Genomic DNA, 14181 nt, shown 5'->3' with positions numbered 1-14181 from the left:
CAATGAGTCAGGTGCCCCCCATTCTGTTTCTTTCTCAGCCTCCCATCCCCGCACTTGGGTCTTGGGGAGGGGCGGAGCTAGGGACACTTATAGGGCACTTGGACCCTGCCTGCAGGTAAATGCCTGGCACTGGCAGGCCTGGGAGGGATGGCGGCCGGGCACGGAGGGGCGAGAGCTACCTCCTCCCAGGACCGCAGAATGACAGGGAGCGCGGGGGCAGCCTTGGAAATTGACAGCCATCATTACCTTCCTTCCTGCCCCAGTTGGGAGGGAAACAAAAAAGTAATAAAATCCAACTCATCTGCCCCTAAAGTCAGAAGTATCAGTATGATTTAAAAACTGGGAAGGCATCCCAACCCTCCTCTCCCTCCCCATAAAAAGATATTGGAACCTCTTCAAAGGGAAGTGAGAATGAAGCATGGAAATATATACCATAACACCTGGAAAGACAAATTTATTGTTGCCAATCTCATTAAACGTGCGAAGTAGGAGTGAAAGATGCAGCCTGTAATTAAACACCCCTTTCCTGCACACCTTCACACACTCACCTTCAGAAGCGAGATGCCCCACCCCGTGCGAGGTGGCCAACTTTCCTTCCTCCAGCACAGACTGAGGGCGGCGGCGCGTGGTGCGTGCCCCTCCCCCTCCGGGTCTTCTCCCACTTCCCCTGGGTCTTCTCAAGCTCTCACCACACTAAGTGCTGTGCCAAGAATCTTGGCCATTGTGTAAACTGATACAAAAGGCAGAACAAGCCCTCCTGTCACTTAGAAGGTCCTGACTCATAAAGGCCAGGAAACGCAGGGTCTAGAGGAGGAGAGAGATCGAAGCCACTCCCTCCTCGCTAGTGATAACCTTCCCCATCTGCTTTATTTTCCTGCAGGCCAGGGGTCAGCAACCACTCTGGCCTTGAGAGCCAGGAGCAGCAGGGGCTGGAGGGGGATGGTGCTAGGCGGGGACAGAGGTGCCGCCAGCCAGCTTATGACAGAGGCAGAGACAGACGGAGCACAAAGCTGAAAAAGGCAAGTAGCAGAAGAGAAAGAAAGAAGAAAGTCATGGTGAAGGGCGGAAAGCGTTAGCATCTTTCTCTCTTTCCCTGGCTCTACCTGTTCCCACCAGTTTAGAATCACTTAAAAAAACAGGATAAGGCTTTAGGCAAACTAAACGTTTTCTTCTAGTAACATCCCCAGCGTTATTATTGCTCACATTAAATAAGTTAATACTGGTAAAACACTGAGAAGAGTGCCCAGGACACAGTACAGCCAATAAACGTTAGCTATCTTATTGTTGTCACAAACAACAGATTGAGAAACTTAAAAATGCCACCAATAAGCTGTTTTATTATTTGACCAACTAACATTTCATTGGGTGAATAGATAGTCCTCGGAACGGACTGGATCTTTGGGCAACATGTAGCCATAACTTCAAAGTCTCTCTACCATGCTCCACCCCTGTCTAAAAATTAGGGAAAAAGGAAGAAAGAAAGAAAGAACCCCACAAGATGTACCGTTCTCTACCTGGCCATCCTCTTTGCTCGCTCCTATAAGACCACAGATTCACTTTACTTGATCTTAAAAGAAAGTTAAATACAAAAGTCAAGGAATGCACAAAGCACCAGCTGAGATATTCTGCTCAAGGTGCTGGGGTCTGCTGTGGCTCGCGGCCGCCGCCGGCAGTGGTAAAACCACACAGATAAGACCAGTGGCTTTTTGAGCATCTCACTTAAGCACTGACTTCCATGCACCAAGGCACAGAAGGGAAGGGACCATCTCATCCGAAGCTTCTGTTAGTAAATGAGCCCAACTGGGAGGCGAAAGGAAAATCTATTTAGCGACCGTCTGTGGCGGTGGGCGTGCGTGTACACGTCTGTGCCTATGGGCGAGTGGCGGGGACAGCGCGGAACCCATGTTCCTGCTCTGCGTCTTACCGCATTTCCGGAAAGATCCCAGTGTTTTACTTAAGAAGGAAAAGACCCAGAATAGACCAATAACTTGTCTGAAGTCACATGAGAAGTGACAAAACTGCTCCCAGGGCCCCATACTCCTTGCACTGAAGCAGTCTTAAAATAGACACTGCAGATAAAGGAGAGGTGTCCTGGCTGGAAGTGGGTATGATTCACAAAGAGAGAAATATCAGATGTTAATCACATTAAGGGAGGATTTAGATGCTGCTAAATGGAACAGCTTGTTGGGTACTTCTCAATGCCAGCCGCCCCTGCTTGTGTCATTTTGGCCCTTACGCTGTGAGCAGGGGCTTAAGTTCCAACCAGGTAAGGTTTAAGAACCTTAAAAATCCGAATGTGCACCATAAGGATTTGTCATCTCAGAGTGTATTACACAGCAAAAAGGCAGAACTCATGGCGCGAATCTTGGGCAATTCTTTTAGAAAGCTTGACGCACGTCGCCGAACAAATATTTGCCGTTATCAGCTGTAAAGAGTTCACTAGCATACAGTTGAGTTCTCTTTGGGTAAAGTTTAGAGCAACAGACTCAACAGAAAGGGGGAGAAAAAGAAATGAAAAGTCTTCATAGGATTTCTTTAAAATGGTTAGCCCTAGTCCTATCGGTCAGCTCTAGAAGAAATCCTGAGAGAGTTCTGTCAAAACTCTGAGTGTAAACCTGAGCTCTCTAACAGACTTTAAAACATGGACCCTTTACAATGGAGAAGCAATGCAAGAAGGATCCCCACTTGTAATGTGTTCAGCCAAAGAGAAACGGAGCTCGTAACACATATTTCACCGTGGATACCAAAGATACGTTGGCTTACAGTAGAAGCATTCAAACTTTCAAGGGAAAACCATGACTTCCCCATGGCTAAGTTTCCACCATTGCTGCATGGTCAGCCACCATCCCTGATGTGCACTGCCAAAACCCATGTGAGAAGAGCCCCAAAAGGAAAGGGCAGGTCCCTTTCATTGACCAGTCTAGACCAAGATGCCCTTCTCTTCCTTTGAAGTTGCCAACTTCCTGGGTGTTTCTGGGTACCTATCTATGTGAGGAAAGCATGAATATTAACATAACGTCCCCTGTAAGAGCCGATGGCAGAGAAGAACATTCCTATCCTGAAGATAACACAAGAAAAGAACTAACATGGCAAGCCACCCACAGCCTGTCTACACTCACCATCGGGGGTTCAGCCTGCAGAACTCTGCCACATTCCCACCTCTCGCTATTGTTGCCTCAGCCAGCAGGGCTCAGCAAAATGCTTTTGTGAGGGCTGGGAGATTCACTAGTGTTGTCGCATAGAGTCATCACGTTGCAATGAAAACAGTTTGCTGAGGCACAGCATTAGCCGGTAAAGAAACACCTTACTCATAGCCATGCATCCTTCATTGTTGTGTAGCCACTGCTTTCTGGGAATCATCTACACTGCTTTGTGTGTATCTAGAATATGCATGTTGTAGATACGTGTGTGTGTGTGAGGGTATGTGTATGAACAAAGAGCGGCATGCTTGTGAAGCTACACATAGGGATATAAACACCCTAGGCTCTCCCCCCAAAAGAACAAAAGCAGAAACAAAACCATAAAAAGATGTGGATGGCTCTCTCATTAATACATACTAAGCAAATTCTTGTACCATTTCTTCCATAAAGGAAATAAATGCCGATTGAAGGAGAAACCACAGAATCACTCCCCTAGTGACCTTTCTAGACCTATTTAGAAAACAATGTTTGCAGCCACCATCGCACATAGCCTATGTCCGCTCAGTTGACATGCCGGAACCTAAGAGCAAAAAGGCCTGTTAGAGTGGGGACCTCTTCCCTGGAAAGGGGAGTCAGTGTGTATGGGTTCCTTGCTATAATTTCTCTGAATTCTTGGGTTCCCTTTTCTGTGGCCCATGGTTCTTCATGCAAGCAGCAGAGCCGGGGAATGGGAAAGGACATAGGAGTGGGTCAGTCCCCCAGGACTCTGCCCATGGAGTGAAGGCTCCTCCTTCTGGCCTCACCTCTTCCCCTATTGCGGGATGCTCGTGTGACATACCAAGACTAAAACAGATTTGGGGACATTGCCAAAGAAAATTAATTCTTTTTTTTTTTTTTTTTTTTTAAAGAAAAGGGAGATGACCAAACAATAAAGATGAGTTCCTACCTCAAAGTCATTTGCTTTATTGTAGTGCATGTTCAGAGCCCTGTAGAGCTCACAGTCTCTGGTTATAGACAGCTCTTCCGTACTGGTGACTCCATCGTTGATGGCTTGACGCGCGTACTTCTCCATCTGAATGTAGTAAAACTCACGGAAATTGCTAAACCACTTGATGAGCTGAGAGGTAATGCATCTGTTGAACTGTCAAATTTAAATGTTGGAAAGGATAAGAACATGGCCATTTTCTTCATTTATTCTTTAAGCATTTGAAGTCTTTTTAAAGTTCTCATTTCCTCCTTACTTGGACAGAGTATGTTCTGGATTCCACCAAAATGGTGGCAGGAGGGCTGAAAGCAGTAGTACATGTATAAGAGATTATAAAACCTATCAGCCATGGAAATCACCTCCCAGTCCTCCATATTTCCAATGAAAAACTCACATTCTAAATCTGAATTTCCTTAAGAAGCTGAATATCTTATTCTAAACACCGCTCTTCCTCTTTCAGTGCAACAAACAGCATTTGTATAGTTTTTTATGGAAATGCATTCAAGCCACAGAGTGCTGGGAAGAGTAATTACTTGCAAGTACAGCTTCCCCTGCTTTTCAAAAGTTCACGTTCCACCATTTTGCTTTTACGAAAAGACCTACATTGGTACCTGGTTTCACGAACCAAAAGAAATCCAGAAAGGATATCTGCTTTTCAGAAGCAAAGCGACAAGGGCAAACGGTGTTCAGCTTTACAGCGAGCCATTAGGGTGGTGGCACGCTCCCCGAGCAGCGAGAGCGGCCCCCCCAAGCACCTTCTCCAGGAGCCAGGCTCAGTATCTCAGCATCATGGCGCCATGGCTTTGCACTGTGTCTGTGAGCATCTGTGCTTTATCTTGATTTATTTTGTGCATCTGCTATCAAGAAGTGTCCTAGGGTATCAGAAAAGTCTAAGAGAGCTTATTTTTTTGGGTCTGGGAAGGCTCAACGTTTTTTCCGTATAAATTGACGGTAATTGGTCCTTGGCTTTCCGTCATTTGGGCTTATGAAAAGTTTTGTAGGAACGCTCTACTTTTGGGTAGCGGAGGAAACCTGTACCAGAGATGGTGAGCCACATGACTTCACCACTAGTGTGATTTCTTTCTTTTTTTTTTTTTTAAATAAGAATTTGTGTCATCACATGACGACCTCGTGCAATGCCAGAAAACAACTTTCACACAAAAGGGGAGGAGTCTGGCGTTGGCCTATGTTTTGGTAATGGGTGATCCCCATGGCCATTCGGCTGTGACTCCACTTTCTGTTTGCACACGGTGCTCACCTCTGTCTGGCCAGACCACTGTGCCTGTTCGCACACTTCCTACAGCCCATGCTGGGTAAGACCCACGTCCCTTTCTGTTGGAGTCTATGTGTTCGAAGAAGTGGTTAAGACAAGAGTACACAGATGGCCCAGACGGACACTTTATTACATTTTTTTTTTTAAATGCCAAGTTACCATAACATGATTTGGCTTTAGAACTTTGTTTACCAAGGTTTCCTGATGACCTTTTAAATGAAGATGTCTTCCTGGATTCACTGCAAATGATACCATTCTTATTGACAGTCCTCTGTTCGCGGTAAAGGACAGATGCATCTCAACTTGCCAAGTCAAAACCAATAAATCCATAGCTTTATATCAGGCGGGCTGACAGACAACCCCCTACCTTTTGTCATCACAGGCATTCCCTTCCCTGGGCCCCCAGAAAAAGATGTACATTCATCAAAAATCAACAAAGACCACTTATCAAACAGCGGCCATGAGAACATCCAGACTCCCAACAAGATGACAGCTAAAGTGTGTACTGGGGCTGTAATTACTACACAGAAAGTTGTTTCCATACTAGCAAAGATAATAAATGAATGAAAATTTATGGCAGGGAATGGACATAACAAGGAAACAGAAGCAGGAAGACTGGTGTTTCTCCCAAAAGGCCACCTTGCATCATAATTGCCATGGAGTTGCAAGGGCCCTTACAGATAATTGACCAGAAAATGATTAAGTCATCAGCAAATCGCTTCTGCTTGCAAGAGTTCAAACATGTACTTAACCTATCCAAGAATTATATTTTCACTCTGTGTGTCTGCTCTGTCTCTATTCAGCCTTGCGGGGAACCCGATTAAAAAGACAACTGAAGGACCCCCGTTATCTGATCTTCTGGTTGCCGATTTCAATAGAACTTAAACCCATTACGATTTGCTGAACTTGGAGTTCTTTCCATTTTATCTCAGCAGTAAAATACACTGTCCAAATTTCCAGACACTGAGATAAGGACTACAGGCCCCCGTGACGGCTTACTGTTCCTTTTTAATTCTTTTAGAATAAGAAACAAAACATTACAAAATGATAGCAGGCTGTGCACTGGGGAATGAAAATTGCTTTGACATGGAGATTAGGCTTCTGCATTGTTACAAGACATTGTCTCCTATGGACAAGAGTACTGTAGAGGAAAAAAATAGAAGGGTATTTTTTTTCTAGAATGGTCATGAATGACCTAATGGGGGAGGACAAAAAAGTAAGTGCACTTGCCATTATTTAGGAATGGGACATAAAGGGAGATTTAAAGCTTATTGTTACAGAATGGAAATACCAGAGAGAAAGAATGGGCAAAAACAACAGACTCCCCCCGACACAAGACAAGTGAAATGACCAGCACAACAGCTTGGAGAACTGGGTTTCCCTCCACCAGAAGTGCACTGAAATTTGTTCTGTTTCCAGTTGCTGGCGAAAAGCAGAGGCAGCACCGCCCCCCCCCCCCCGCCCCTTTTTCTAGATATTCACGCTGGGGGAGAAAAAGTGTTAAACTTTAAAGAGTTAATTTCCCCCCCGTTCTGTAGTGGCTTACAAGAAAAGGATCAATTGTTCTATAAAGGAAAGCTCTGTAGTGTGTTAATGTGTTACTGCAAAAACTAATCGCTACAATAAAGAGGCTGTGTTTCCACAGTGTGTGAGTCTCTGTGACTTTGATTAATGCTTCCCACGGGACATCTCAGCCTCAATATGGGCTGAAGAAACTTCCTAAATATTCAATGAGCATGGTCAAAAGATGTATAAAACAAATCAATCTGACACCTTAATCTGGCTAGGCAGCAGTTGACTCAAGGGGTGGAGGGAATGAGATACATCATTTAACACTGCCGGCTTGAAAAGCTGTGAGCGTCTGTTCTTCAAAGCTAAAATGACACTGAATCTGTGGTACTTAGTGGTCTAAGAGTTATTAGTTGATACATTAAAATCAGCCCCCAGTAGGTGCACAGGAAGACAGAGGGGCCCCATCAGTCCTCGGCATGTCCTGTCCATTTGCCTCCTTACTCTTCTCGAAGGATTTTGAAGCCTTGGTGAGCTGAGCTTTTTGTCTGGCTAAATGTCACGGTGAGGGGATGGAGTTGGTCTCTGTGAGAACCTGCCACTTTGTTTAGATTCTTACTCTAGGCATGAAACCAAGTCAGCCCCGGTTTCATCCTTCGTATAGATCATCGCTGGACAGCTCTCACCAAGCCAGCATCTGAATCGTGGGAGGTGTTCCCCCGCCCCTTTCTCTCCAGAATAATTTAAAAGCATTCACCTCCTGCCCAAATGGAAGTCACTTGCGGAGAGGGAAGAGCTCTATCCCTCCCTAAGGAAAAATGCAAGGCAGGGCGTACCACCCTGCCTGGGCTCACCTTCTGGGGCCCATCAGAGGATGCACTTGGTCTAGCATGATCTTCCAACTGTGTCTGATGACACCTAGGCTACGCCTGACTCATGAAACAAAATATTTTCCACTTGTGTTACTTCTCCTGTTTTTGTTTTTGTTTTTTTAACTTGCAAAACTAACTTGGGGTCCCCAATTTGAAATGAAATGACTTTGATGATTTGGAAAGGTATGTTTTGCTAGGATTAGGAATTTTCACTTAGATGAAGTCAACCACAATCAAGTATAAGCTTGTGTTGCTGGGAGAAGTCTGACTTGGTCCACAGACACATGACTACATCTTTCTCAAGACAGGTGATATAGGCTCTCACCTGTTATAAATTCCCAAGGTCCTTCCCCTAATTTCTAGAGATCTCTTAATTCTGTAGTGGTTTTCTTGAATCTACCTACAATGAAATAAAATTTTGGATTGCATATTCATATGTAGAGAAACACCTAGTTATTTCCATCTTGCAAGTAAGTATCCACGTTTATGTATCTATATCTAGAAATAAGTATGTAGGTATATATATGTACATATACACACACCCACTTTATTATGTATCTATACATTTATAACATCCATATAAATATACATGTATATGAGCCTATGCATTGTCGGCATTCAAATTCTGGATTTTCTTTACTATTAAAAAGTCCAAGAATGATCTGCTATTGTTTTCTACCAAGTTTCTGGAACACCGTGCCTGGACTATCCTTCCCTTTTCTATGCATGCCTTTCCAATTTCATCAGCATAAGCTCAGGGAATACAAATTCATTTATTACTAGCCAAAGAAAAAACATAATTAGCAAAGTTAAAAATGTATAATTCATTCCAAAAATAAAAGAGAAATGACCTTCGGTGATTTTCTGCTATGCATTATATGCCCTACCGTTTCCCCTCCATTAGAGTGGATAATTGGGAATTAACCAGACTCACGTATACTTTAACAGCCTTCTCTCCCAGTATGGATAGAGTATGGATAGAATCTATCATCTGAATATCAGTGCTTTTTTAAAAATAAAATATTCACCCCGGTATTTAATTGTTATTTACATAGTGATTATTTGCAAAGCTCAATTACTAGATGCATTCTAGAGGAAGAACAATTTCTTGTCAGTTTACACTGCCGAGTATTTATAAAGATTACAGATTAACTACTACAGATTAACAATCTCCCTATTGCCCTTCTCCCCCAGCCCACGAATGTTTCTCATCTTTACATGTACTGCCGGATAGTGTTGCTGGCTCAGAATGGCTGCTGCTTTCCACCCTCCCGAGGCTGCGTTTCCAATGGTGGGTGAGAGATCCCTATGGATGCAGTTTGTAAAGCGCTATGGCCACCTTCTTAGGAAAAGCACTATCTAAATAATATAAGGGATTGTCTTTATTATAATCACAACAGTGCTGACCATTGCACTAAGAGGAGTGGAGGAGGTAACATGGGCACCTAGACACACACACACACACACACACACACACACACACACACACACAGGTGCACGGTAACACTTTCTTCCTCTCGTCCATGTCCCCCCTTCTTCCTGGAACTTGGGTGTTGAAAGGACTGCTCCCCACCCCCGGCCCCCAAAGAACTCTGCCAGGTTCCATTGGGCTGCAGAAGCTCTCCAGTCTTCAACCAGTTGGCAAATTCCCTCCCTGGTGTCTGTTTCAGATGGTCCCCCACGAAGTCCAAACCCTCTTCCTGGGCCTACCGTGTCACTCAGCCTTGTCTGTACTTGAACGATCCTCAACCAGCCCTCCAAGTTACTGCCTCTCTGGGCCTTCCTATCCGGCCCAGAAGGCTGGCCCTGGAAGTTGGGGGGACACGCCTGCCACTTAAGGAGCTCCCCCCAGGGAAGGAGGAAGATAAAAGGCTGAAGTGGATACACACTTCAAAAGCAAACAGAAGGGAAAACAGAACTTTTCTTATAACATCAGTGAAGGAAATGAAAATGAGTTGGCCTGCAAAAGGGGGGTGCAGCGCGGCCATGGGGCCACGGGGCTTGAAACCCTCTGCTTGGAGGGAGTGGTGCCATGGTAAAAGCCTGCTTTGGCAGCTCCTGAGTTCTCAGTGGCAGGAATAAGAACTTGTACACATGGGGGTGGGCAGCGGGGGGTGGGGGGGGGGAAGGCACCCAACCCTAATAAACTAATCTCAGCTAATGTAATGTTTATCGAGTTCCTCGGATAATGATACCATGCATGTGATTATCATCATCAAAACCCAATCTATGTTTTAAAAAGTTGCAGATGATTAACACAACATCAAGTTGTTGCAAACAATTACTTAAAACCCACACACAGACACAGACGCGCACACACACATCCACACACACACAGAACCAGGAGGTCCCCATATTCTGTAGAATGAGGGAGGCTGCAGCTGTAGGCCGACAGCTTTCATATCCTCATTTGAATAATGTGTCCTGAATCTGTCACTTTATTCATTCTCCTTATGCTCAGTGTACTCTACATCAACAACAAATTAAGTTGTAAATAAGAGACAATCATCACTTTTGTTTTTAAGCAGCTACTGCATAGAGAATTTCAATGTACGCTCCTTTCGACAGGGGGGAAAAAGAGGTGTTAGAGTTTGCTTTCCTAAGCGCAAATATGGGGAAACCAACAGAAACAAAAACAGAAAACAGTTTACTGTTGCTGAAGGGAGGGGAAAAAAAAAATTCTGGGAAGCACACCCATTCAGGGCTGGCTGAAATTTCTCCCAAGAAGTGACTAAGACATACAAAGCAAGAGGCTAAGTTCCCACATCACACTGGAAACCCATATGACTTGGTACCAGCCTCCTGGTCTTATGGGGTATCTTTGCCTGGCACGGCTTTTGACAAAAAGACAAGTGCATTGCATCAATTAAACACAGGTGTATTCTTGGATTGATTTTCACACTCATCTCCGCTAACTTCCAAGAGTTTGAATCACGACCACATGCACAGAGACTGATAAACGACCGATGAAAAACATCCTTACCTTTACATCGGAGAAGTAGGTCTTCAGCATATTTGAGCTGGGATAACGGGTATAAAAGAACATGAGCTTTGCTTTTTTCAAGTGATTGGGTGACAATCCTTCCTGCATGTAGGAGGCATTTCGTTAAGGAAATAATGTCTTTAAACACAAGCACTCACCACCCACTCCCCCAAAGAACCTGGAGGCCCATCAAGCAGCTGAGGGTTGGGGGGAGGGTGGAATTCTGGAAGGTCAATGGCGCGGGCCATGGAATCCATCACTACGCTGCTGCCCCTTGCTCTAAAGGACCCCCGCTGGTAAGAAACGGCCAGGTGTAATGGTGAGGGTGGACAACGGGGTTGCAGAGATCTTGACGGCTCCGTGGTGAGGATGGCAACACCTTCCCCCGTCCGAGGTCCTTATGCTCCCTATACATTCACTTGTTGCTAAGGAGACAAATGCACCCAACACGGATCGTACAACTCTTAGCCTGAGAGTTTTTTTCTTCTCTGCAATTACAGTTCTGTTTGTCCTTCTCTCCCCACTCTGCAGTTTACATCAAGTTATTATCCTAATGTGCACGAAAATATAAAATGCATTATTTTGAACACTGTCAGGCAAGCTGCGTATTTTACCTTTTAGTGCTAATCTAATGGAGCATTTTGACTCACTTTCTTCCTATCTTATTATTATATCCTTTTAATTGTTTCCTTTTAAATAGCCGCAACTTGGGAGGGGTAGTTTTGGCACAGAGGGCGCCGGGAGGGGGTGTCGCTTTTGTTAAAGCAACGATCCAAGACCAAATACAATTTGCTTCTCCTGGATTTATAGTTAACTCCTTTGAGAGTGGCACAGTGGCGGGGGCTAGCAAATCAATAAATGTGGGTTAGCAGATCAATAAATGGCCACTTACCCAAAATAAGAAGGCCTATTTATCTGGAAACATCATTACCTTTTAGATCTGTAAACAGCAGCAACTAAAACAGTTCCCAAGAGAATGTGAGGCTAACCATAACAATCCAGGCTTCCTGATTCTCCCCCAGATTCTTGGCAGTCCTCAGCAGACTCAGAGCTGGGATGGCTCTGGTCACATCTGTGCCGCAGCCTGGCCCTGCCATTTCCTCAGCAAATTAATGGCTTTATAATTTATCAGAAATGAAGATGCACGTGGAGAAAATCAATGTGGTCCCCCACAAGGTCAATTAAGGGTCCTTCCTAGAAGCTTCTCTAAGGATTTTCTCTTAAAACAGAGTCTGGGAAAAATAAGGAAGAAAAGAAAAGAAAATCTGCACTTAAGTGTGTGCGCGCACACACGTGTGCGCGCACACACACATCTTACTAGGCAACAAAAATGCCACACCTGGTGAAAAAAGGTAAAACAAAACAAAACAAAACAAAGAAAAACCTCATATTTAGGAAAAGTCAAGGTTTCTAAATGACCTCCATCAAGAACAGCGTGACCAGTCTTAGGAAGAGAGAGAAAGCAGGAAGTTGGTAGAGACGCATAATCAAATTCACACTGATAAGCTCTAGACCACTTCTAGCAGGGTATTGAATCAAATATTCTGCTGGAGGTTGGATCCACTCGCATTCCATTTAACGTCATGCAACCTTTAAAAGATCATCTTGGTTTGTAAACAGAAAAGTTCAGTCTTGCGCTACCCCCCCGCCGCCCTCCCCAGGGACAATACGGACTGAAGGAAGAAATTTCGATTTTCTGTCTGTGAGCCAAAGCAGCTTCACTGAACTTGTGTTTTTGTTTCAGATCCGTAATGATCACAAAGACGATAATTTATGACTGACATACTTCTTGTGCCAAGGAAAGAGCTGAAAGGCCCTCCAGTAACCTCCATTAGAACGGTAGAGAAGACTAAAGGAGCCCAGCACACTTCAGGACCATCTGTCCAAACGGGTAAGTGAAATAATAGTGGCAAGCTGTCTCGCCTTGCCTTGTGATAAGAGTTTTTAGGCAACTCCAAACTTCAGCAGACACTCTCAGATCTGGGTTCTAGTCTTTTCTTCAGATGGACAGATGAAAAAACAACCTTGCACACTGAATTATTAGCAGGGGAAAAGTACTGAATGGTTAAAAAAAAAAAGTGGTCTACTGCAAAACACCCTGTTTTGCTGTGATTCTCTGAGATAGAACTACCAGAGAACTTCCTGACGCTTTCAATAGGCTTAAATCATGCTTCGATGTTTTAGCTCTTTTTATTTAAAAAACAACAACAAAACAAAACAAACCACTATCCGTCTTATTTTGATCAGGATTTAGAGGCTTTTTAGTTCATGAAAAAAATGATTCTGATTCCAGTGTCTCAAGTTCGTTTTGCTTTAAAGTGTTTCCTGTTGGTAATACTTAGAATTGATCAGTTGAAATGGAACAGAGAATAAATCTTTATCTCTCGCTCGTCGTGTAATTAAGATAAAATTCCCATAATATATGTTTCTAATAAACTATTAAAAATAGCTAATGAAACATTTAAAAGCCAACAGTTAGATAATCCTTTTTTTTCCTCCTCAAAATAAATCTGAACTGACCAATTGGTTAATTTCCCTTTTAAGTGCTTGTGCTGAAAAGCAACTGTTCTTCCAAGAAAGCACTAGCTGTTTCCAGGATACTTACACACGCACAATGACTCATGATGGAATAGATTCAGTAAACATACAGCTGTACTGAACACGAGCTAAGCTCCATTCAAGGCCAGGAAAGAAAATGAGCACAAATAAATATTAAGGAGGTAAGGGGGGGATGGGGTGAGGGGGATGGAACGCACACAAGATCTGTCCCAGCAGCTCGTGTGGCTTTGCCTCAATTCTCTTAGCCATAGCTTTGTGAAGACAGATGACATTCAATTCTATGTGTAATGCAAAATAGACAATAACTACTGAAACTTGAGACAGCTGCCAGGTGTAAAAAAAAAAAAAAAAAAAAGAAAAAGAAAAAGAAAAAGAAAGAAAGAAAAAAGGAAAAAAAAAAGGATGATAAATCCATAAATTAATGAAAGACATCTGCTCAGGAATAGAAAAGATCAGAGAAGTGGGTACTGCAGCTGAACCTGCAGGGGGGGCGGGGGGGCCTCAAACAACCTGGGAATCTGAGTGCTGTCTGTTTACCAAGCTCAATATAACCTTACCTACACAGTGGTGGCAGGGGAGGAGCAGGGCCGCAAAAAGGCAAATGCAAGAAAGCATTGTGAGTGCTAGAGGAAGGGGATGTTTCCCCCTCTCAGCTGAACTCCGAATTGTGGCTAGAGATTTTACCAGCTGTACTTCCAACCGAATTGGATTGGGGCTACTTACTTACATTTTCTAAAATGCTCTGAAACCCAAAGAATTTTTTTAGCACTCTCCTGATGCTCTGATTTGCTGTTTCCAAGAGGATTTCTCCCTCAAATGGGGAGAGAGGATCTAGACGGTCTCATTTAATCAAAGTGATA

General features: G+C 43.9%; 1 protein-coding gene across 7 annotated transcripts in view; it reads right to left on the bottom strand.

Moving 5' to 3' along the window:
• Positions 1-14181, bottom strand: part of PROX1 (prospero homeobox 1) — a 52384-nt gene that overhangs the window by 24559 nt on the left and 13644 nt on the right. For all 7 annotated transcript variants that reach the window (XM_032318175.1, XM_032318174.1, XM_032318181.1 and 4 more), the window contains 2 exons: positions 10763-10870; positions 4087-4281 (listed from right to left, as the gene is read on the bottom strand). In XM_032318175.1, coding sequence (XP_032174066.1) covers positions 4087-4281; positions 10763-10870 — 303 coding nt within the window. The remainder of the gene's footprint in view (positions 1-4086; positions 4282-10762; positions 10871-14181) is intronic.

Source organism: Mustela erminea, chromosome 17, assembly GCF_009829155.1.
Source record: "Mustela erminea isolate mMusErm1 chromosome 17, mMusErm1.Pri, whole genome shotgun sequence".
NCBI lineage: Eukaryota > Metazoa > Chordata > Mammalia > Carnivora > Mustelidae > Mustela > Mustela erminea.
Note: the sequence above shows the minus strand (reverse complement) of the source record. Positions and strands in the feature narration are given on the sequence as shown.